At 30.9% G+C, this 26,929-nt stretch overlaps 1 protein-coding gene and 1 long non-coding RNA gene across 5 annotated transcripts in view; one reads left to right on the top strand and one right to left on the bottom strand.

Moving 5' to 3' along the window:
• Window positions 1–26,929, bottom strand: part of LOC139486251 (transcription intermediary factor 1-beta-like) — a 152,711-nt gene that overhangs the window by 76,206 nt on the left and 49,576 nt on the right. The window contains exons 1-6 of one of the 4 annotated variants that reach the window (XM_071271037.1): window positions 9,091–9,172; window positions 7,954–8,817; window positions 5,749–5,796; window positions 2,665–2,712; window positions 1,848–1,865; window positions 673–814 (exon numbers count right to left, since the gene is read on the bottom strand). In XM_071271037.1, the coding sequence (XP_071127138.1) occupies window positions 769–814; window positions 1,848–1,865; window positions 2,665–2,712; window positions 5,749–5,796; window positions 7,954–8,717 (924 nt within the window). In that variant the 5' untranslated portion in view covers window positions 8,718–8,817; window positions 9,091–9,172 and the 3' untranslated portion in view covers window positions 673–768. Of the gene's footprint in view, window positions 1–656; window positions 815–1,843; window positions 1,866–2,649; window positions 2,713–5,748; window positions 5,797–7,953; window positions 8,818–9,090; window positions 9,173–26,929 lie in introns of those variants that run through there. The other 3 variants (XR_011655530.1, XR_011655531.1, XM_071271038.1) reach the window with 3 other exon arrangements.
• On the top strand, window positions 10,846–12,765 carry LOC139486244 (uncharacterized). Its single transcript, XR_011655528.1, has 3 exons — window positions 10,846–10,946; window positions 11,719–11,846; window positions 12,443–12,765. It is a non-coding gene; the product is annotated as an uncharacterized lncRNA (long non-coding RNA).

Below are 26,929 nucleotides of genomic sequence, written 5' to 3'. Positions count from 1 at the left end.
ATTTGATGGTAGCTTACGAGAAAAACATGTAAATTCAAAATGAAAAATGTTGAATTGGAGTATAAAAAGATTTAAACAGTTATTTTTCTAGCGGCTATTCACGAAATAACACATGCAAGCTATTTATTTATTAGAATGCTTGAGTTTTATCTAACGGGGAGTACACAAAAACAGCAACACACACAGCATATTCTCTCTCGCTTTAGTTTTATAGAAAAACGTGGACTGTAATAAAAAAATTACATAAGAAAAGTTTTAGCTGAACAAACATTTATACTGTGTCTGGTATAAATATAATCTTTTAATGATCCTTTTCACATACTGTATAATGGAAACGTTTACTCTAATATAAGACACAAAATATAATTATAATTGGACTTAATTCAGTGGTGCATTCAAATGATGCGTTCACAATTAAAGTGCGACTGAACTATTTATGAAAATCTTAATCTGTCGTAATATATGCAACAATGAAAATTAAATATTTCAAAATTAACAGCTGTTAAAAAAAAATATGCTTATTTAGAATCATGCAAAAAAAGAAATTAAAGCTAATCGAGTTGAACGGTCTATGTTTAATGAATTATTTACATTATTTAAGTAATGAATATAACTACATGAGCTATCTTGTTAAGCTGAAGATTCCCTAAACTGGATTTTCATCAATATAAAAAATTACACATAGACTGAATAATAAGATCACAACAGAGCTATTTAGTTGTGTATGTGAATAAAACAATCTTTATAATTTTTAAGCACTGAAAAAAATTATAACTTTAATACATACCCGTACTTTCCTGTTTCAGGTTCATTCCTGTAAAACAAATGACATACTTTTGTCTTATTAAGTGTTTTTGAGAAGTAACAAATCTTTACTTTAGAACAAGAGATGCATGTATGTTCGTTGTATTCTTATATAATATATTACCGGAATAACGGTTCAATACAATTAGAAATGAACATTTCGAGACTGCGTTACATTCGGAAGGCAATCTTCCTACTTTAATTACAAAAGAATATTGGAAACACACTATTGTGGATATACCTTGTGCTATGTCATGACCGAAAATAACTACACTTCCAACGCATAGGCAAATGATAATGTTTTATTTTTGCATATTGGTATGAATATCTTGTCTTCTTAATTTTGGTCTTGGTGTTGTCTCTGATTTTGAATGTTCGAATGTTTCAAGTTTGATACCCTGATATCTAATTTTTCTAGCATTCGTGTGAATTTGCGTTTGACTTTTTAATTTTCAATATTTTCTACCTTAAAAGAAGTGAAAGATATAGAATGAACAGTTTTTGTTTACACAGGGCAATTCCCCATTATCTCATTTACTAATTTCAATTATTTTGCTTAACAAAATTAAATTTCAAAAATTCAAAAAGATTTCGAATTTTGATATATTTTCAAAAATATAAAATTTGATTACCCCCTCCCGAGTTTTGAATTGATAAAAGAGGGACGAAAGATACCAAAGGGACAGTCAAACTCATAAATCTAAAACAAACTGACAACGCCATGGCTAAAAATGAAAAAGACAAACAGAAAAAAAATAGTACACATGACACAACATAGAAAACTAAAGAATAAACAACACGAACCCCACCAAAAACTAGGGGTGATCTCAGGTGCTCCGGAAGGGTACGCAGATCCTGCTGATAAGTGTTTAACTGACCACACACTTTACTTCACACCAACAGACAATTCAGAAAATTAAGATTTGTATGATTGAAGCATACCCATGAATAAACATTTTCCATCTCAAAATAATTTGATCAATACCATTTTCATATATTTTTTTTCTGTAATACATGTAGTTCATTTAGTACAATATACTTACGTTAAAACCTGCTCATTCCTGTAAAAAGAATACAATACTCTTTACAAAATAACAATACAGTATAAGATATTCAAAATGTTTTATTCTAGTGCAAATTCGAGACACAAGTATTTGTTAGAAATTCATATCAGGTTGAATTTAAAAACTAAACAGTTTTAATAGACATCCCCAAAGCTAAAACCAAGTAGTTTATAGAGGGAAACGTGTATGCAGTTACGAAATACAAATGTATTACCGCTGTCCAGATAAACTGAACAATATTCTGAATATTGTAAATACATTGCGTTGATATCTTTTAAATTTAAGCACGTTAAACGCATCATCGGACACATATTGCATGTTCGTTATATGTTTTGGTTCGGGTTGATATAGTGTCTGTTATATGAAAAGTAGTTTTGTATTAATAATCTTTTACGGCAAATTGGAAAGTAACATCATCCAAATATTTCAACATAAAATAGTGAGTCACGTTAGTGTAAATATTTCTTTTTGTCATTTAGCTAAAAGTCAATATAATACTGTATATAAACTTTTAAGATAATTTGCTATGGTGTTGTTTCGTTCAAATTGAATTAAACTCCTTAATCGAGAGACTTATTCTGACCATATCTTTATTAGCTTTGATATTATTAATCATGGGAAATATTTTCTCTTTACTATGATATATTATAATAGAGGAGAATGTCAGTAATAAAAAATTCTATTATATTACATCCAAATTTACCAACGTACTCGAAATAATGTTTCAATAAGTCAGAGAAACACCCCAGACAATTCTAAAAACAACATTTTCCATGTGTACATTTTTTAAACTTACCCACAATAGTGACAGGTATATTTATATCTCTTTTGTGATTTTTTAGGCCTGAAATATTATTAAGCAGAGTGTAACTCTTATCATTGAATAAGCATGCAGGTATTTACACACTGAGAGTGGGAAAAAAATATTTGACACAACTGTAATATTTGCTAAAAAAAACGTGTTAATATCTACAACATGTACAACGAAAACATACTAGGTATATTCATGGTGAACTATACGGTATATGTATACTTTTTTATATCTAGTTGAAACCCGTACAGCTGCCTGTAATTGATAACATATTTGTTATTAGAAGTTTAGTGAATATTTGTCTTCTTGGCAATCATAAGGGGTCATCCATAATTGTCAACCATTTTACAAAGTGTACAAAACATACGCTTTTTCAAACCTCCAGCTTCCTCAAAAAGTGTACATCAACCATTTCTAGATTTCAAGAGAAGAATCAATCATTCTTAATAAAAAGAAGATCCTGTCTATTATATTTTAGTTTAATATAGAAATTTGCATTGAAAATAACTAAAACATATCTGACTGTTTTATTTGATGACATCTATTTGATGTTAGTGTTTTATCAGAAGAAAGAGTACAAACATTAGTGTTTCCCCTATCACACAGTGGGAATGGTAACTCAAATGAAAAAGTGCACCTAGAGCATGCAAAATGTTAACAAAAGGGCACATAAATAATGCTAAGAATCAATGAAAGGGAAATGCATGGTTATGTTGCATTGGAAAAGTATGGACTTACAGTTGTTGATGGAATCAGAGCTCAAGACAGCAATCACTAAAAGTGTAATGTTTTAAAACATTTTAAGTTTTCAAATTTCAAGCCTGTGTTTTTTATTCAAAAAGGTTCCTGTTAATATGCTCTATTATCGTTGATGTAGATATACTGTAATGTAAATGGCGGATCCAGCAATTTTAAAAGGGGGTCCCAACCAAGGACAAAGGGGGGTTCCAACTTTATGTCCCCTTTCAAATGCATTGATCGGCCAAAAAAAGGGAGGTTCCAACCCTCGGACCCCACAACCCCACCCCCCCACCCCCCCCCCTGAATCCGCGAATTGTAATGTGTACATATATTGGATATTTTTTTAAGTTTAGGTTAAACTTCATATGGAGTCGCTCCTAATTAAAGGAGACTTATACTAAAAAAAATAATTTAACTTCCCGTTTACTGGTTTTCTATTTTGGAATGCATTACAAGGAAATTAAACGAAGGACCAGTTTAAAATCTTTTTCTTTTTAGTGTTTCCATCGATTTTGTTTATTAAACAGTGAGAGTAAAACAATAACCACCGATAATAAAGCAGGTGCAATTGACAATCGGGTGTACTGAGAAAAACTGACAACTTGTTGTTTAAATAATTTTACTAGTTCACACGCAATTTCTGTCAGAGTTGTAAACCAGATTATAGTAGGCCTGGTCAATCTAGATGACTGATATTTATAAGGGTTTACTTGAAACCACCAAACACAACTAAATCATTGTCATATCCATTAAACAAACTATTTATGCTTATTTGATTTCCTTACTATTTAAATTAATCGAAGGATTTCCTTACTTCAAAGGCCTATGTTGGCTTTGTTTGTTGCTCAATCGAATTCAATTAATTCAATAAAATGTAATTAAAACTCAAAGCAACTTGTTTTCTTATCTGAAAACCTAATTCTCTTTAATTTGCAAACTTTCCACTGCAGATACATTACAAATGCTCAGTTAAAAAATCGACTTCACCTTCTCATTAAACAGAGCTTCTATAAAAGTGGGAATGTTTTTGGAGGATAAATATTTCAATAGACAGTCGGTTTCCTAGGGGGTACTATTTGATTACCCCTACTGGAAGTTTTATAATGTACTCGTAGAAAGCAGGAATTTTATAACCTTCAAAATAAACTAATCGTAAAAAGATTCATCAGTGACGCAAATTCAAAAACAAATTAACAGCCAAATAAGGTTCGAATGTAAAAAGCATCGACGATCACAAATTCCTAAAAGTTTTGCAAAATATAGCTATCTGTGAGGTAAAAATTGCCTTAGTTTAAAAAAAGTTTTCTAAACAATAATAAACCGAATACGACATTTCGATCATTTAAGTTTTTTTAATTATTTATTCTATTAACCCACATTAGTTTGTTTAAAGTCACACCATTGGTAATGTGTACATATATTGGATATATTCATATGGAGTTGCTCCTAATTAAAGGAGGCTTATACTAAGAAAAATAAGTTTACTTCTGGTTAACTGGTTTACTATTTTGGAATGCATTACAAGGAAATTAATCGAAGGATCAGTTTAAAATTTTTTCACAAAATGACGTCTTGTCAAAATCAAAACATTGAAAGAATTTAGTGTTTCCATCGATTTTGTTTATTAAACAGAGTAAAACGATAACGACCTATAACAAAGCAGGTGAAATTGACTATCAGGGGTACTGAGAAATGCTTGCAAACTTTTTGTTAAAATAATTTTACTGGTTCACATGTTTAAAAGATTTAGTTTTCATATGAATTGATCTTTTAATCGTTCAATCCGGATTGAGGAGAATTATGATATCGAAATAAATACCATCAAGTGAAAATAAAAAGAAAAACACACCCAAGCCAATTCTCAACTTTATACATCGACTTTCCCTACGGAAACGAAATAAATTCCGGTAATGAAAAAAAAAGCGTACGGTAAAAATGTTGATTTTTAACCCCCTCCCCCCAAGTGTACGTTTTTTACACTTTTGAAAATGGTTGACAATTATGGATGACCCCTAACACATCTTATTTTGTTATCTTTTTAAAGAGTATCTAGAAATTCACCGCTTCTTTACAAATATCCAGCCATCTATTGGTGATCAACATATTATTGTTCGTTTTCCCCAAGCTCTGATAGTGACTTTAAAGGACGGACAGTTGGACTGCAAATTTTGTGTCTACTATCTAGTATTTGTGTTGTGCTTTTAGCTTTGTCTTCATATTCAATGGTGAATGGTTACTTTTATAATTCTTTAATCAGTAGTGTTCGATGGTTGAATAAGGTTTATGTACTTATATTTACCTTACTAAACAATACTTTATTTGTATTACCTGGTATTTGGTTGGCTTTCAGATTTTTCCATTATCGCTTTACCTTCCCTAAAAGAAAATGATTATATACACCAGGAATTCATAATAGATAAAATGAGTTTTTAGATCAATTTTCCGAAGCAACTTTTCTATTAAATAATTTTTAACATATTTTTTGATTTTTAACCTTGTATACCACAATTCCCCTTGTCAAATTATAACTTTTTTGAACGACAAAAGTTCTTCCTATGTGACGTTTACATTTTATGACGTCAAACACGCGAAGAAATAAATTTGGTTTTTAAATCTGATAGATGTTTTTTTGTGCTTTTTGTTAAATATTTGTTAGTTATGAGACATAGTAATGACTTCTGCACCAATATTTGACTATCCTACCTGTTATGAATATAACAGAATTTGATGAGTCTATCATACAACCAAGAGGATTAGCGCTATAAAACAAGGTTCAGTCCACTATTTTTTACAATTGAAAATGCCTGTACTAAGTCGGGAATATGACAGTTGTTGTCTGTTTTATCATTGATTTTGCCATTTGATTAGGACTTCCCGTTTTGAAATATTCCTCGGAGTACACTTTTTTGTGATTTTTCTTTATATACTTAATCATAATGAGGAAATATAACCTTGTATACCACAATTCCCCTTGTCAAATTATAACTTTTTTGAACGACAAAAGTTCTTCCTATGTGACGTTTACATTTTATGACGTCAAACATGCGAAGAAATAAATTTGGTTTTAAAATCTGATAGATGTTTTTGTGCTTTTTGTTAAATATTTGTTAGTTACGAGACACAGTAATGACTTCTGCACCACTATTTGACTATCCTACCTGTTATGTCTGTTTTGTTCAAGAATATGAAAATATAACAATGAATCTATCATACAACCAAGAGGTTTAGCGCTTTAAAACAAGGTTCAGTCCACTATTTTCTATAATTGAAAATGCCTGTACCGAGTCGGGAATATGACAGTTGTTGTCTGTTTTATCATTGATTTTGCCATTTGATTAGGACTTCCCGTTTTGAAATATTCCTCGGAGTACACTATTTTTGTGATTTTACTTTATATACTTAATCATAATGAGGAAATATACAACTAAGAGATTTGAAAGATGGAGATGTTTTATAGGTTAAGTACGTGATGCCCTATATACATTATTAAATATATCACAATCATAACAATAATGGTCGAATCAGTTGCAGACAACATTCTTTAGTATAAAACATGAAAGGTAATGACAGTAGCTTGTTTATCAAACTTGTCGTAATGAATAAAGCGTTGGCGACAAAACCGTAAATCTTTCAGAAACTGAACGTCCAACATAAGTGACTCAACGAAGTGTATAAAAATGTCATTTTTTTTTCTTTTTCAACAGTTGATGCTTCTTCTATATGTTCATAGTCTACATTTAAAGGGAAAGCTTACATCTTCAGATTCAGAAGGACTGTGTAAGTATACGAGACCACGTATCGATAATCAAAATCAATCAATTTAACTTTGCTTTACGATGTTAAAACTTTATTTTTTTTAATATTTTTCTTTTATTTTTACAAATGTTAAATCTAAAGCTTCAATACCAGATGCATTAATCACTTTGTGTCGTTCTATCAAACTGTCTGCTTTTATCGTTGTATAGATGGCCTTATAAACCGTGTTTTCCGCTATAATTGAGGTACAAGATATCGGAAGATGTGGTACGAGTGTCAATGAGACAACTTTCCATCCTAATACATTGTATGTAGGCTACAATGCATACAATGACGACCAAAACTAAACCTTCGTCGTATCAAAATGAGTGTACGAAATTAGTCTGTTTGAAACAATAAATATCAAAATTTTCTTTCCTAGGTTTGTAGCATCAAACATAAAGATAGTCCGTTATTATTATCTTTTAGCCTTTCTAAAACCTACTTTATATGTTTGCCTTTGAAGATAAAAGGTTTTTTTTCAAACAAAGCTCGAAAGGGTATCAGTGTATTCTTATCTTGCGTGGTGTTGTTTGTCTTTTGTTTTTTTTTAATATTGTTTGTATTTTTTAAAATTTTTGTCGGTTCATCGGCCCATTTGGTATATGTTGCTCCTATTGTATTGCAACATGACACACCTACAACTTACACGGAAATACAGTAGACGAGAAATCATTTCCTATATCAATGCAATTATTAATACCATAATTATCCCTTTTATTTGAATCGGTTACTTACTTAAACTGCATCTCTCCGAATAGGCTGTCTATTTCTGTGCCTGAAGGCTTTTTGTTTCTGTGTGACACATAAGACCCTTCGGGAACTGGCTTTAAATCTATGTTGTCTACATCAACTTTAAGTTTCTTCAGCCTCTCAAACAATACAACGTCTGCCATTGTTTCCATTTCCTTGATTTTCTTTTCCCATTGTTGACAGTTTTCGATATCTCTACGATAAACTTTGGTTAGTGCAGTTATATTTTGAATAGTTTTCTGTTCCTCGTCATGCAATATCCTAACAAAACTACCTACTTTCTTATCAATCAAATTCTTCCAGTAGTTCCCCTCCTCAGTTATGGTCTTGATGACTGCTTTGACTTCGTCACGGTACGTTTTTGTTTCTTTCTCTATTTTGCTAAGGTTTACCTTGGATGTTGTTACCTTTGCTTCTATGTTTTTGACAACTTCGACTCTGAGTTTTTCAGCTGATTTAGTAAGATCTGTCATCAAATGGCGGCTGTGTTTCTCTACGGAGCAAATTCTACACACAGGAGTATCACAATCTTGACAGTAGAAAAAGTAAATTTCTTCATGTTCAGTACAAAGGAGTTTTTCTTTCTTGTTTATATTTGGTCCACTTAAAAACGTGTGGTTTTTACAAGACTTCGTGCGTAAATGAGATGATTTACAGCTTCCACAAAATGACTGGTCACACTGTTGACAATAATATTCACCAGGTCCAGCAGTACAAATTTCACAAGTGGAAGCAGCAGCTTGGGCCATTTCTATATCTAAATATAAGTAACCTGTGGCAAGTTCATGTATCTGTCAAGCGTAGGTGTGATCAACAATTCAGACATTAAAGTAAAGGTTGTTTCATAGTCTAAAAATAGAATTAAATGTAGTAAGATACACTTGAATTATTGAAATAATTTATCTTGTTGATGTTATTCAATAAGTTGACTTGTTTGTTTATTAAATACATGTTTGTAGCGACTGATTAAAGCTAATCGACAAAGGTAAGTACATATGTCAACAGTGCAATCAATTTCTTAATAATGTGCGTCAATGTTCACCAAATCTAGATAAACTTTTGTTTAGTAATGTGTGTCTCCATTGTTAATACCGTTTCTTTTAGTCATTACTCACCTCTTACTTTGTTTAAGTTGTTTGTGTGATAAATATCCGAACGTAAACTCTCACTACTGGTTATATACACTTCCCTGTAGCGATACGAGTAACTATGTCTGTCACATGATAGTTTAAAGTAAGTAATCTGTATGTGATCAATACATACGCGTATTAATTTATTTATAAATCCTGTCTACTATTTATATCCACTATAGCAGACCAAAAAGGCTAAAACAAGTGAAATGGATACTTACAATCTCATAAAAATGTGCGTCAATGTTCACCATATCTAACCAGGTTAACTTTTAGTTTGTTTCCTCTAATATTTGATGTGTTTCCCTCAGTTTTACTTTGTAACCCCGGATGTTTTTGTTTTTTTTCTCAATTAATTTATGAATTTCGAACAGTGGTATACTCTGTTGAAGTTGTATGTGTGATAAATATAAGAACGTAAACTTTCGCTACTGATTATATATATTTACATGTAGTGATTTGAGTAAAAATATCTATTACATATTAGTTTAAACTAAGTAATCTGATAATGATTATAAAATTTACAATGGAAATAAGGAATATTTTAACAAGATAACAATAACAGTGACTATGGAAATAAGGAAAATGACAAAGAGATAACAACACCATTGACAATGGAAATATGGAATGTGTCAAAGAGACAATAACCCGACCGTAGAACAGAAAACAGCAGAAGGTCACCAATAGGTCTTCAATGCAGCGAGAAATTCCCGCACCCAGAGGCGTCCGGCAGCTGACCCCTAAACAAATATATACTAGTTCAGTAAAAGTGGGCGTCATACTAAACTCCAAATTACACACAAGAAACTAAAATCAAAAATAACAAAAGATTAACAAAGGCCTAAAAGTATATTTTAATATTTTTGTAAAGCCTGTCTACTATTGATCTCTATTATAGCAAGTCAGAAAGTCTCAAACAAGTGCAATTAATACCATGTAGAGTTCTTGGTGATTTTATTCACACTAACTGCATATAATTATTCAAACCTACAGCATATATAACAATAATAGTGACATCACACATAGACAACGTAAAACAACATAAAACAGAACTATAGCATGGATAGAAAAGGGGAATAAATAACATACATCGAATCTATTACTTTTCAATCTTAAATTCATATGTAACTATACACTCTCATAATCATGTACTATAAATTTAAAGTATAATAAATAAACACAACCACTCTCAAGGATACTTTTCCAACATATTCATATGAATGCAATACATTTGTACTATGCAGAAGCAAACTACATTTAAACATGACAAAGTTACGACAAAGACAAGACAACCGTAAACTAACACCTGCAATACATTCTCTTTCATTTATGTGGTATGAACGGAACCAGCACACAATGAAAGATACATGTATACTGTCTGCTGGAATTCTATATCATAACTTGAATATTTTTTTCATTCATAGTCCACTGACTTGGACATTACTTTTACATTAATCAAAACCCAATGTACCCAATAAGATGCTTACGAGTTTAATATTTCTGTTCTAATGTAGTTTTAAATATAGAGATTTTTTTTATGTTGATATACTGTACAGAATTATTATTCATAAAATTTGGCGTTTACTAAATTTGTTTCACTAATAACGGTTTGCATTTGAATGTTAGTATTATTAATATGATAAGATAAGATAAGATAAGATAAATAATAGTTTATTAAAGTGTCACATATTGATCTACATTAAAATACATAAAAACGTTAACATCATAAAAAAAGGATCAATACCTAACCTCATTGGTTGATATCTTTGGCGGAAGTACATGTGATACATCCTCATTCTTTCAATATCCAAGCTGTGGGAAGGTCGTGCTCCACGTGTTGTCGGCAAAGTAACTATATTCTTTAACTTTTACTTACATTTGCCTTGGTGGCTTTAAGACCTTGGTGGTCATTTATATATGCCTTGGTGGCAAAAGACCTAGGTGGTCATTTATATATGCCTTGGTGGCAATAGACCTAGGTGGTCATTTTTATATGCCTTGGTGGCAATAGACCTAGGTGGTCATTTTTATGATTTTTTACATTTGCCTTGATGGCAACAATGAATTAAAAATACTAGCCTTGGGGCGTCAAGACCTTGGTGGTCATTTATATTTGCCTTGGCGGCTTCTTGATAGAACTAGATGGTAATGTTTGACCTTGGTGGCAAAAATGTTTTGGGATTTAGACCTTAATAGGTAGTTATTATCAACCCAGGTGGTCAGATATTTGTTATGCCGTGCGCCGGTTAAACGCAGGGCAAAGTGCTATCGCTATAATATATGTGGAAGTGGGGGCTCTGGCCATTTTGGAAAATTGTAGTTGAAAGGAGAATAATAAATTGTTTATAGGGTAAATAGTTTCTTTTGTTACTTTTGACTGTGTTGTGGACTTTTCATTTATTTTTACATCGTACATACTGATAGAAATGCTATTTAAAGACTTTGTTAGAAAAGAATAGAATTATTGAGAAAGTGGAATAATTTAGTGTGACATGTCACTTGATATTCATGTTTTTTGTCGGAGTGATGTGTATTGAATTATAAGGTGTCTTCGTCGAGGTCCGCGTTCAGCGGTCTGTTTGATTGTACATAGAATTGAATAGAATGTTTTTGTTTTCAGATGGTGTTACCTACAGCTTTGACAGGGTGACGAATGAAGGAGAAGTAATATGACATTGCACGATGATTCATGTCAATGAATTCGAACAACCTTTTTAAAAGGAAAGGATTTTTTCTAATCAGAATATGGTGAGAACAAATTACAATTGAAGTAATGTTTTGATTTCTGAAAATAGGAAAATAATGAATGGGAAAAATATTGATACTACACTAAATTATGTATGTCTGTGTTGAGAAAGGCAGAAGATGCCAATATGGCACGGTACTTAAAAAAAAAAAAAAAAAAAAAAAAATCTGTGATGGAAGCAGCTTTATGTTCAAATGAACCTATTTAAAAGTAATGCTAATAATTTTTCCGTAATTTCATGATGTTTTCTATTGATTGTGTATTTAATTTCATTGATGTGTTGAAATATGTCACAAAAATCTTTTTGTCATGGGAGATTAAATAATGGTTGCAATATTTTTGTTTTGTTTTGTTTTATCTAAATTAATAAATAAATATAATGTTGAATGATTTTGTATACTAGTACAAATGTATACTTAAATTTATATGTATGGTTAAATTTTTTAGTTTAAATTTCTTTGTCTACAGTTCGAGGGACACTGATTCCCTAGTGGTTTTCCACGTGGATTGTAGGCAAAGGGATTTTTCCTTTTCAAAGTGTGACTAATGCTGTCTTTAGTACAAATAAACAATTTGTTATTGGTTAATATATTTTCAGCAGACATGTGAAGAATCGAGTGGAAATACAATTGTCAATGTTCCTGATTATGAAGTAAAGAGTGTGTTTGATTCAACAACAGTAAAGAAAGAGACAAGCCAGCATAGTTTACACTTGGAGGTTAAGTCCCTTTGCTTACAAGCTTTCCACATGCTGAAGATGTTATTAGAATAATGACAATGTTCATTTTGATATGAGTTCATTGCCTTAACTCAACTTTTAAAAGTCCGTATGTGGTCAAATTCATGAGAATTTATTGAATTATGAACGATTTATAAAGAACTGTTTACATGCATCTTTAAATGAAGTGTTTTAACGTAATTTTAAAAGGAATAATATTTAATAAAAGTGTTGAATTTGTTTTGAGTATTGGGAATACTATTCCTTAAGGGAAAGCCTAGCTAGTGGTGTATTTTGAGATTGGCCTGCAAATATGCTGTATGGACTATAGAGTTTTCTATGCCCATAACTTAACATGAACTGGATGCAATATTATATCAATCACTGAGGATATGTGTATAACCTCATTGGTTGATATCTTTGGCGGAAGTACATGTGATACATCCTCATTCTTTCAATATCCAAGTGGTGGTTGGTTTAAGGGCTATGTTTGGTCAGGCAATACATATTGCCTGTTTAGGTTGATGAGGTTCTTGATAAGTTCCCCCCTCTCCCACCCATAAGTACCAAAATGTGGATATGTTTTTATATTTATATTTCAATATTGGTATTACATGTATGCATTTTGGGTTGATGAGCACGAGACAACATTAGAAAAACATGAGCATTACCATGGGATCATGTTGACAAAACAAACCTTCGCTTTATCGATTTTCAAGGGAAAGGTCAATTAGGGCAAGTGTATTGGCATGTTTGTGTTTGCTTTTTCATTACAATGGTAAAAATAAGATTATATATCTCTGATGACAAAAATTTTGATTATAATGCTTCATTTAATGAGCTCCAGAGTAGTTTTATAACTGAAACAACTGTGCACTATATCTAGTGAGCTCTTCTGCATTGCATTGTGCATGGTAGTCCACATTTTGGTTTCTGAAACGTTAAGATATTATCTTGTATTCGGTTCTTTCCTTTAGAGTTTTCTATGCCCATAACTTAACATGAACTGGATGCAATATTATATCAATCACTGAGGATATGTGTACAGCCTATAAAGACTTACGAGACACTGTAAATACAAATAAAAGCTATAACAGTTATACTGAAGGAAAATGTTTTTATAAAAAGGCATAGTCATGCATTACATGATTTAAAACTCATTAAATATGTACACACAATTATATATTTTAAAATATCTATTCATGAATGCTTCAAAATAATAATATAGAACTTACTAATAAAAATCAACAATAAACACAAAAGAAGTATAATTACAGGTTAGTTCGCTTAAAAGCGCCACTACGGTAAAGGTTAAAAATAAAAAGGTCAATAAGAATTAAGTTATAGTTCAGTAAAACTTTTAGTAAAATTTACAGTAAATATTTAACGATTAATTCAAAATAAATACGTTAAGTAAAGATTTACAAAGTAAAAATACAAAAAAGGAAATTTAAATCAATACATTAAGTTTAAAAAATATTATATATTAAATGTTTTACGTCTCATAAAACATTTATGGAGTGTATTAGCCAAAAGTCATTTCATTAAAGATGTAAACTGGTGTGCAATTGTTGATATTTCAAAATTGTCAATCAACTGTTTAGCATTTTGAAAAAGTTCAAATCTAATGTCCGAATAGAGCGGACAGTTCATCATGAAGTGTATTTCATTTTCTACGGTTGAATGGTCACATAAGTTTACATAATCGTTCATTCAAGGGTATCTGCGGTCTGGAATATCGTCCCGTTTATGTATCACTTTCAATTGCCAACTTTCAATCAACACATGTATTCATATTTAAGTCAATATTTAAAACATTACTATACATTTTAGTTCCTGTCTGAAAAAAGGATATAACTGACCCGTATAATATCCGTTATTCTCTATATTATTGTTTTACCCAAGACACTTACAAATGACCTACACAATGCACAGATGTTTCCCTCCAAAACTGAATGAGGTTCAGTACATGAAAATGACGGAGGTCCAATATAGGAAAGAATAACTAAATATATGACTTAAGTATATCAACTAATACTAAGCAAATAGTAATTTATGAATGCTATATAATTCATAATATTGTGTCCTATTTTATTTCTTTAAAGTGATGATGATTATTTTCTTGTTGATTAGATTGTCATTAAATGAGTAAATTATGTGTCATGACTTATGTAAAGGTAGTGTTTTCTTTCTAAAAGTAAAAACGTGTATTACTCGTCTGTACAGTTTTGCTTGATTGTGTAAACGTGATCATGATTTGGAACAAAAAGATATCAATCACAATATATGTCTTTCTGCATTTTGAGTATTGCATCAGTTAATAAAGATGTAGAAGTTGAATCGCAAAAACACTCAACTCTGAGAAAAACTCAAAAAGGAAAATCCTTAATCATGTTAATCAAATGGTAAAATCAATACCTCAAACACACAAAACGAATGGACACCAACTGTCATTTTTCTGACTTGTTTATAGGTAGCTTAACCTCTTTCTTATATGACAGTCGCATACAATTTCATAATATTGACAACGATATGTTAACAAAACAAACAGTCATAATATGTAATGATAATACACGTATGTTCAATACCAAACAACTAAACTAATAAGCAATTGATACAAGGTAAATGACGATCATGATGCAGTTAAAGGCGTATTTTAATACAATGCTAATTCAAAAAGTGAGCTTTAATGTGGTTGAAGTGTAACCTTATGTAAACAAACAACACTTTATAGATTTAGGAATTCGAAAAGTGTTATTACTTTTTCTGCATACTGAATGTTTCTAAATTGTTGTCACGAGTATCTCTTGTATCTCTTGTATAGAATTATATTGTAACATGTTAATACATTTTTGTTATTTTCAATATAGAACAGTATGTTATACTTTACTGCGTTTGTAATAGATATGGCATTTGAGCTAAATTAAAGAAGAACTATGAAGTCGTTTTTTTTTCCAAATTGCATGACAGTTTGTTATGGCTTAATTTAAAACTTCCATAAAAGTTGAACAACCAACAAAAAAAAAAAGATTTTTCAAAGTGGCTGAGAATCAAATCATATTGATGCATGTTGTTTTGGCGTTTGGTTTTGTTGCACTTCAGTGTTTCTATTGCTCCGTTGTTTTCTCTTTTAAATTTTTAGGTCGAATTCCTCGGTAACATGTATTAGTTTGTAAGTCCGGATTTCCGTTTACTCAATCGATTTTAGGCCTTTGAACAATTTTATACTTTTGTTGTCCTTATTTAAGATGAATCTTTTTGTATTTCATAGATCGTAAAATAATGACATGAATTAAACGAAACTAACGTTCTGCCTCGAGATACATGTAGGCCTATTTAAGGAGGCTCGAGGGTATAAATATTTCATAACAAATTTTGTTCATTGCTTTATTAGTTGTTACTTTATCCTATGGTACAATAATCATCAAACAACATATATTCGTTTTGACCCCAGATGACTTTTAAAATGTACAAATCATTGAAAAAGCTCCAAATTATCTCCCTTCCGTGCAAAAATGTCATTTTTTGCATTTAAATTCAAATATCTTTCTTAACTGATCCGTGACCTATATTTTTTATTATTATTTTCAAATAATATGTACTTAATAAACCGCTGTTCAAAACTTATAAATCCATGAACAAAAAACAAAATCGGGGTAACAATCTAAAACTGAGGGAAACGCATTAAATATAAGAGGAGAACAACGACACAGCATTAAAATTTAACCCACACACACACAGAAACGGACTAAGCATTATACAAAATCCTATGAGAATAACAAATATAACATAAAAAACAAATACATAAATTTGGAATAGATAAGTACGGTGACACGTCTTATAGTAATGGTTGAACCTGGTTTTGTGGCATGCCAAATCTCCCTTTTATAACCTTAACTATTGTAAAATTTGAGCGATTTCTGTAACATGGTTCTTTTTTCATGTCGATATTACCTCTATTTCTCCGATTAGTTCAACAGAAAAAAAGTACTTTACAAAAAATGTATGCTTCTTTCGTAGTCAGATTGTGAGCGTAAATGAACTGTGACCCCATGTTTTTATTTCATTTTTCAATTAAGTATAAGTTAAAGTTCATTCATAGAAAAATATAGCGAAATCCTATATAAAGAAAAAAAAAACTGATGTAGACCCGTGAGCCCCCTTATGCTATTATGAGTTGTGTTTCTGATATGTTTTTTTAAAGGTCATGTTTTTTTTTTCTTCCGTAATTGTATGTTTTTTATATGTATTTGTATATAAATATATCGATACATGGTTAGGTTTAAGGTGAGGGTTTGAGTAAACCTGACTGTAATTAAGAGAGTATAAAAACTGTAGTAAAACTGTCATAGTATTAAAATTATATCCGACGTTCGGAAGACATATTCAAATATCTATTCTTTTTTTAGAATTTGGTAAAATTACTGCGGATCTTTATTTTTATGTTTTTTTTAAGCGAAATGGCTGTCGATTTTATGTTATGTTGACAATTTAAACTATATTTAGATTGAATGAATATAAAAACAAATGAACAAAAATTACATTTTCAGTTTAAAATATTATATATCCAAAAAAAAAAGATGTGGTATGATCGCAAATGAGACAACTCACTACACTAAATCAATGACACAAAAAAAACCAAATATAAGTATCCAGACGGCCTTCAACAATTAACAAAGCCCATACCACATATTCAGCTATTAATGGCACATCAATAACAAGTGTAAAACTATCCAAACCAGAAAAAAAACGGCCAAAATTCATGTACAAAAGTATTATCGAAAAACAAATAAGTAACACATCAACAAACGGCAACTACTGAATTACAGGCTCCGGACTTGTGACAGGAACATATATACAGGATGTGGCGGAGTTAAATATGCTACCGGGATCCCAATCCTCTCCGTGGTAAAAAATGAACTCTTTACCGTTAGGAAGATTAGCAGACAAAAAAACACAGATCACATTTAATTAGAATATGTCTTTCTTCCACATTAATAGTATCGTTACGTATGTAGAAATATCTTTCTAGATTATTAACATAAATGTTATCAATCATCAAAGCCACGCATCAAAGTAATTGTGAACAATCTAATTTAGAGGTTTCGTGAGTCAGCTGTGGAAAATCAAAAAACAAATCATTAGTTTTGATATTTTAAGAGTTCATTTTATCTGACACTCGTTCATATCCAAACAGTAGACAAACATGTTATTTTTCTTTACTTTACGCACGTATTCCGTATTCCAAACTAAAAAACAAATTGAAAATATTGGTTCTGCTTTGTTTCGTATATAAAATTTGACCAACGTAGGTACATGTAGTACCTTCTCTAAGAGAGGGAAGGATCAACATTTGCAAAACAACACGAATTTTCTGAAACTCACATTATAAATATGCTTGATTTCTTGATAAACAGCACACCTGATACCTTTATTGGCCGTGTTTTTTCAACAGTTTTAATGGCATTCCAATGGAAACAAAGGATGTCCCTCTCAGCTAGTAACTTTATTCATATAAGGTTGACTCTCGACAGTAAGTTCTAAGAAGAAAGAAAAGAGATACGAGGTATCCTGTAACTTTACTTTCCAATATGTAGATGATGTTTTCTCACTCAATATTTCTGAATGTTGTAGCAGATAGCTAATTGTTCTTTCCAACAACTATGTACTGCTACATGTATGTATATCAAATTATATTTGACCTATCTTAGGAAAAAGCTAAAATAATTATTAATTATTCTTCACTTCTTAATTTCATTTTAAATTGAAAATAAATTTCAAAATAAGAATTGCCTTGTTTGTAATGAGCAGATGGCTCCATTGATCAAAAACATTAATTATTTGTGTACTATATGTAACAACGTTCGTTCTACCACCATCATACGAATACATAAAAAAATTGAGATTGAATGAAAAATGAGCAATGCTGTTAAACCTCTTCTCTAATTTCTTTTTCTAACACATATATATATTTCTTTTTTTTTTAATTCCTCTGCTATAGCCTCTGGCGTATAGAATTTTAATCCTTGTACCTTTGATAACTATTTACACTGCTGATGGATGTTTTGCCTCCAAGGGTATCACCAGTCCAGTAGTAAGCACTTCGGTGTTGACATGAATATTAATTATATGGTAATTTTTAGAATTTTCCTAACACAATTCCTTAACAATTTTAACAAAACTTTGAATTGTTCGAAAAACTAAGGATTTTCTTATCCCTTGAAATAGATAACATTAGCCATATTTTGGCATAACTTTTTCAAATTTTGGGTCCTCCATACTCTTCAAATTTGTACGTCTTTGGCTTTATAACTAATTTGATCTGAGCGTCACTTATGAGTCTTATGAAGACGAATCGCGCGTCTGGCGTATTCAATTAGAATCCTGGTACCTTTGATAACTATTTACACTACTGGGTCGATGCCACTGCTGATGAATGTGTTGCCCCAAGGATATAACAAATCCAGTGGTTAGCACTTCGGTGTTGACATGAATATCAAGTATACGGTAATTTTAATAATTGTCCTGTTACAAAACTTTGAATTTTTCGAAAAAACGAAGATTTTTCATATCCCTGGAATATATTACCTAAGCCATATTCGGCACAACTTTTTTGGAATTTCGGGTCCTCAATACTCTTCAAATTTGTATAGTACTTGTTTTGGCTTTATAACTGTTTTGATCCGAGCGTCACTTATGAGTCTTATGAAGACGAAACGCTCGTCTGCCGTATTCAATTATAACCGGGTACCTTCGATAACTATTTACACTACCGGTTCGATGCCACTGCTCGTCCCCGAGGGTATCACCCGTCCAGTAGTTAGCACTTCGGTGTTGAAATGAATATCAATTAAATGGTCATTTTCATATATTTCCTGTAAAAAAACTTTGAATTTTTCGAAAAACTAAGGATATTCTCATCCCATGAATAGATTACCTTAGCCATATTTTGCACAACTTTTCGGAATTTTGGGTCCTCAATACTTTCTACTTGTTGGCTTTATAACTATTTTGATCTGAGCGTCGCTGATGAGTCTTGTGTAGACGAAACGCGCGTCTGGCATATTAAATTATAATTCTGGTACCTTTGTTACTATTTACTATATTGTTACGTGTTCCGTTGTTATTGTGTCTTAACTTCTAAAATCTAAATTGTCTTCATCTAAATGTTTAACAAACTAGTCAAAGATAGCAGAGTTATAATTTGGTAGAAATGCAAGAGAGACGTGAGATGCCTCTCGAAGCCTTTACTTATAATAAGCAATATACTCATGACGTTTCAAGTTACTTGTAATGTCTTCTTTGTAACAATCAGACCAACATAGTAAATTTAAATCTTGGTAAAAACAGATTAAGAATATGTGTGACTGTCACTTACTGACAGTGTAACATAGCATTTTCATAATTCTGCAGTTTTTACAAATGTGTGTATATATTTAAAGCTTGTATGCGGTAGATTGAAGCGTATGCTTTGTAATTTGTTTTCTTTTTTTCTCTTTTTCCATGTGGTGTTTTTTTTTTTCATTTGTTTTTATTTCTTTCAGTTACATTTTTAATTTAGCTTCAAAATATTTTAGATTTAATGCAAAAAAAAAGAACTGTCATATTCGTGACTTGGTACAGGCATTTTCAAATGTAGAACATGCATGGTTGATTAAACCTGGTTTTATAGCTCTAGCCCTCTCACTTTGATGACAGTCTCATCAAATTCCGTTATATTTACATTGATGCGTTAACTAAATAGACACAATAAATAAAATAGTCAAAATATGGGTACAGCAGTCATCATCGTATAACAATTTTAAAAGGAACAATTTAACAGAACACAAGAACATCTATCTACAAACACATTCATTGATTTGTGTGTCTGACGTCAGGAAATTTTATACCTCACATAGATTTGTCGTTCAATGTGCATACAAACAATTTTAAAACTTACATAGGCAATGTTAGCATATAGGGTTAAAAAATCAAAAGTATGTAAGAATAAATTTCAGAAATAGACCGAGATTAAAAAAAGACAAAAAATTATATATAGAATTGATAAGAATCCACATATAGTTAATTCCACTACGCGATTGAATGATTTTGACGTTTATGGTTCAACATGTTTCATAATAAAAATATATCATAATGACATAAAATAGAACAATATCATACTAACTGGATCTTTTTGTGTACAGAGTCACGTTATAGGAACCAAAGAAATACAAAAAGTCGCATATACAAAACACGCCACCAAAAAATGAAAGACAATCAAACACATTGACGAGATGTATAAGTACCGAGCCACGTCAAACGGATATCACATAAAACCATTCAACAGTAAAAGTAATATTAATAATAGAACAAAGACAAATGAAAAAACTATAAAACACGTACGTTGTTAAGATTATAAACAACATCAGTACTCAGAATCTATACATCAAGACCTTCGTGTATTATTTGTGAAGTAGATACGGAATATTTATCAACAAGGGATTAGTACCTCCCGATGATTTTTTTTTAGAAAAAGGACGAGACGTTCTTTGACATACCCCTGGTTCATCAACTTTCTACTCAGACACTGATGACGTTCTACAAAGTGAGTAGGAGCTGCAAGCCCCTGAATATCGAATAGGTTTGGAAATATATATCCCATATGCAGGTGAAGAGGGTATGTTGCAACTAAGGTGGGGAAAAGTTATAACTCAAAATTAAAATCGTCTCGTTTGTCATGGATTTTGGTACTGAGATGACTGTGTAAGTCAAATTCGAGATATAAGTTTAAAAATGAGGCGGAGGAAGCCGTGTCTGTTGTTTCTTTAATCTCTAGTTCTGGGGGAGATATTAAACAATCAAAATCAAGAAGTTAACAAAGACTCATAGAACCAAACGACTTTTCACATCAACAGTTACATATAATAAATAAGAAACAATTTCGAACTCCACTAAAAACGGGGAGTGAAATCAGAACTCTATAGAAATAAGGCTCATCCTAAATTGGACATGAATGAAAGTCTTCTATGCAATCATTACCTTTGGAAGACAAGCAGCACTAGAAATAACACTTGGTATTCTGTAAATCGTCAATGAGTATACTATGAAGCGCATTTATCCTCAATTTTCAATACAAATTCATTAAAAAGTAAATTTTGAATAACAATGGTATAGGCATATTTCTTCTTCATAAAAAGTTTCATGTTTGCATACTTGGTGATTAGTTTAAGTTATCAATGACAACCAGCGCATAATTCTACTTTAATATACACATGTACATTCTAAGTTTGATAACTGCATGTTTACATTCGTCACTTGAATGTGCTAAGCCAAGCTATTTATGTCTTTAAAAAGTCGATACACGAATAAAAAACTTTAATGTAATAAATGTGTTATTAAAATGAATAAAATCATCAATTTACTTTTTTAAATTTTTTCGTTAGTGTAAGGTTCAGAGTAGATTAGTGCTAATTGGTTTAGAAAAAAGTTTATAAAAAAAGAAACAGATGACAAATTAAAATCCATAACACAAACAAATTTATACAACTTTCTCTAAATTTAACTACAATGGTCATGACATGTTTTTATGTTTATCAAGTTTATCAAGCTTAACAAGTACAAAAGGGCATTGTCGTAAGCCTTCCACTACAGAATGATTCTATGCTTCACCTTTATAATCATGCAACTGGTATTCCCTGTGGTAAAAATAAGTGTTCATTTATTGTTGTAGATTAAGGAAAAGGTATACTAGACAATGTTCATTTTTCTGTAATTTCGTGGTCCACAAATTTAAATAAAATCCGTTACATTTATGCTACACATGTATAATAAATCAACATTGATATGTATTCGAGCTAAAAGATGCATACGAAGCAGTAGACATGTGTATATGATATCTAATATCACCCATGTATATATACGAAATTAAAGATAACACTAGCTTATATGTTTGTTGAACAAAGATTAGTCGTGATAATAAAAAAAAAACATTAGGTAATGACGTCATGTTTATTTGCAATCACATCTCGTTTGAACTACGATATAGTTTTGTAAGTTTTGATAAACTTTAAGATTGATATAACAATATTATAAATGTTATGTTTTATATATCTATTTTTTTTTTTTAATATTGATATAACAATATTATAATCTCAATAATGCCTGTCAATGTTATGCGAAGCCTCAAACAAGAAACTATTAATTATAAAGGCAATCGCAGACTTATCAGACATTCGAATTCTTTTAAAGTTGTGTATGTTATATGCAATTAACCAATACTATATTTGTTTAGAACATAATAGTTTACTTGATATGTTTGCACTTATGATGATATCTCAAACAACCACACACGTTTAGAAAATACTGTTAATCTCCTTGAACGATTTTAATGCTACATTTTGATATGTCTTGTTTAAATGCGTTTGTTACAGAGAAAGCAACTTTAACTAAAGTGTCTATCAGCTGATGTTTGTTTATTTATGTCGGCATTTCCGAGTATGTAATTTTAGTTTTTGTTTACTTTCAATATTTTGTGAACAAACAAGTACTAACCCACTACATGTTAAGCTATAGCACTTCCTGGAATATATAAAAACAAATGTAAACCATTTTTAGAAAAACGTAAAACGATTATCCTACGTTTCAATGTTCCCCTAACTTGGAGAACGACAATATAAAAAAGGTTAGGATAGCTAGTGTTGTCATCAATGGAAACAGCTTGAAAAATATTACACTGAGGTAATGACAAACATAAATTGTCTTTGTATTACATTAAATAACGGTTAACATTTGTACACATTGTTTAATATTTGTTTTAATGTGGTTTTCCTACTTTTCAAATCGAGCGCAACTGATTTATGTGTGGTCGAAACACGTTTCAAATAAATAAGGCGAATATCTTTATGATTTTTAGCTACTCCAGTTTGTGATGGGTTTTAAGATTCTCACAGGTTAGTTCTCTTCACAGGTCCAACAGTTTGCGTTTGTCAATTCGTAATTTTATTATTTTTGTCATTGTTTATGTGGTTTTATTTATGTAATACTGTGATTGCCTTCTCGTAAGCCTCGTTAGTGTGTTAGGAATTCTATTTTCGAATTTGAATCACGTGTAATGGATAAGGTAATAAATCAATGAATTTTTGTTAAAATTTGACAATTTTTGCACTGCGACCATTGACGATTTAAGCACAGCAATCATGTTTTTAACTCTGTTTTATATGTGTTAATTGCATTGTCGTTTATTGTTTTGTAGCACTTAAGTGCTTCTGCTGTTTCGTTATTTTCATCTGATAATTGATGTGTTTTCCTCGGTTTTAGTTTGTAACCAGGTTTGTTTTTCCTCAATCGATATATGAATTTCGAGCAGCGGTATACGACTGTTGTCTTTATCTAGTATGTAACTTATGTTGATGTAAGTTCAAGTATCAAAAACAAAGTATAAATGCACAAACATGTGGAAGACATATTCGGAGTCTAACAAACTCAATACGATGTAAGACATTAAGCTTTATCATGGTCAAGATCTTTATATGATAGGGATTGCATGCTGCGCAGTATATTTTTAGTGCTTAGCTTTGAATTATCCTCATTGTAATTTTCCACGTCACTGTTTTGATTACGTCAATGATTTTTCATAAGCAACAATGAGCAAAGACCGCGTTAAATTTAAATTCAGTAGTATGGGCTTTCCTCTGTATTCTAAGTATGACAAAACATGTATTCATTAGATTACTACAATAGTTGACGTGTGATTGTTGCAACAAATTATGTTCATCGCGTCTAACGAAACTTATGAAATGCAATGGTCTACAAATTTGAAATCTTGACGGAAATTATGTAATAAGATTTTTTGTTTCTTTTAACCTGCCGGATAACAAGCGAGAAATTACAAACCATTAATAAAAGAACATTTTAGTCTGAGATACATGATTTGTGTATTAGCTGTTATTAGGTAACAGTAACTGTGAGTATACTGAGACTCCTGGTTTCACTTTATGTCATTTCTAGATATGTTGTTGTTATTTTCTGCTTTGTATCGATCTGATGAGATAAGTCCTTTTCAAATAATTTTTATATATTGTTTTTATGGTATGCATTCAAACCACAGTCTCATGTTGAATGAAGGGTTTGGCGCCCACAAATTTGTTGAACTGTGCAATATTCGGTTAGTGCCATGTCCTAATTCAAGATTTTTTTCCTCTATCGATTTATGTATATCGAACAGCGGAATACTACTGTTGCCTTTATTTATTCAGTTGTTGTCGATTGGTTTTGCATTTCGTTAATTTGTTTTGTATATAAATCAGAAAGTTATTTTCGTGGTTGAGTTTTTCACATTTGTTATTTTTGGTTCCCTTATAGCTTGCTGTGCGGTATAGGTCTTGCTAAATGTTGATGCCCTTTGGTGACCTATATTTGCTTACTTCTACAGTATTAATTCAGTGGTGGAGAAAGGTGTATCATAGGCAATCATACAACATCTTCTTATATTATAATAACCATGTACCAGAAGACATTAACCAACACTAAACTACATCGTTTGTTTTACACCCAAGTTATCATATCGGTAATTTGGCAAACCTTTTAAATATTTGTCAGGAAAAGAACGTGATTCAACCGTAAATCAATTGAAAAATCACAAAATTAGAATGTTGTATCCTTTGGAGCACATTCCGGAACTTCTTATACATGCGGTGGACATTTATTGTTACATTATTTATAAGCTTTAAATTATGGAACAATATTTAGTCTTACAAAATAACATGATAATCTATTCCCCGTCAAAGATCATATTTCGTTTTAAATTGTACTCCTTTTTTCTCTTTATTTCTGTTCGTTGTTGCAGGTTGCAACCTACCATGTCATAGCTTATCATCACGGGATAGTCGAGGTAACAGAATAATGTAACAAATGTCAATTAAAAAATGCGTGGAGGTCGTAAACAAAAGATAAAACTTGTTCCCACATATTAATCCCAGAAGAATACATTATTTATAAATGATGAATAGAAAGATATGCTACTTACATTCGCAAACCTCGAATGCTAAAATATTGAATAAAACAGAAATTTCAAATCAGGAATTATTTTCTAATTTCAAAACAACCGTTTACTCTGCTATATCTCTTTTCTTTGATTTTTATTAATAATTGTAAATCTTCTTAATTGCATACTGTTAATTTCTATTTGTTTCATGGTTCGGTATAGAAAAACAAACCTGAAAAATACCACGTTTTGAATTGTGAAAGCGATGCATATTTTTGCGTCCGCCATGAGAGTGTTGGTTGATAAGAGTTTATTACTGTCATAGTTACTTAATCTATGAATTAATTAACGAAAGAAAAGCAATGTATCGGCTTAGAATTAATAGTATGGGTCATAATAGATCTTACAAGTCATCGGTCATCTAAAATTCCAAACAAGTTATCAAATATGAACAAGGCATGCGTATATTGCAGGTTTGTGTTTTAAGGAAACGTATAATTATCTTAACTGTTCATATATCAGTATAAATGTTTTCCCAGTATGTAACCGGGGTAATATATAATTTAACATAGTTAATGTTTTACATTTCTTTAAATTGTATTGCTATAGAAATGTCTTTCTTGACCTAGTTGTATAGCTAGCTATACCTCTAACTTGTAGGATTATTATATTGATAACAATGTGTAAACAAAACAAACAGACATATGGTTTTGTACATAATAGAAAATGTCAAAAATAGGAGTACAACATTGTTATTAAATATTGATCACTATATAAAATTATAGATATATGTCAACGAAGAAATTTAATCGTGCATTCATTTTTATTCCGTTTTTTCTCAATTGCTGTTGTATTTGTTCATTATCATTTTACAATACTTTCGTCTGTGTTAAAATATATTGACGCTTTAGTATGTGTTTTTACTGATTCACAATACGCATACGTTACTTACATTCCTCCAAAACTGAAAAAGACAGCACAATATAGAATATGGATAAAAATATGAATCATTTGATATAAAATTAGAAAAGCAGTAACAGAAATATGACAATACGAGCCCTCTTGTAATACTTATAATATAAAATAAATTGGGTGCTTTTATAGTAATCCTGTATTATATTCAAGTAATGTCATAATCGGTCGAGGTTAGCTGTATTTCTTCGAGGCGTAACCGAGGGCCAGTACTGCTGATCGAAACCGAATACAATTGTACGATAACATAATGCAAGATAAATATAAAAACTACACTTTTATAAACGTATGTCTTAAAACAATCATCGACAAACTGACTGAGGATTAATTTGAGGAGGACTCATACAGGAATGACATTATAATGCAAAAACTGATACAGAAAGAGTCTTCATTTGTTGTATGAGGAGTTTTAAGTCACATAGTTATTATCTGAC

Source organism: Mytilus edulis, chromosome 8 (genome assembly GCF_963676685.1).
Source record: "Mytilus edulis chromosome 8, xbMytEdul2.2, whole genome shotgun sequence".
Lineage (NCBI taxonomy): Eukaryota > Metazoa > Mollusca > Bivalvia > Mytilida > Mytilidae > Mytilus > Mytilus edulis.
This window is presented reverse-complemented; position numbering and strand designations above follow the sequence as displayed.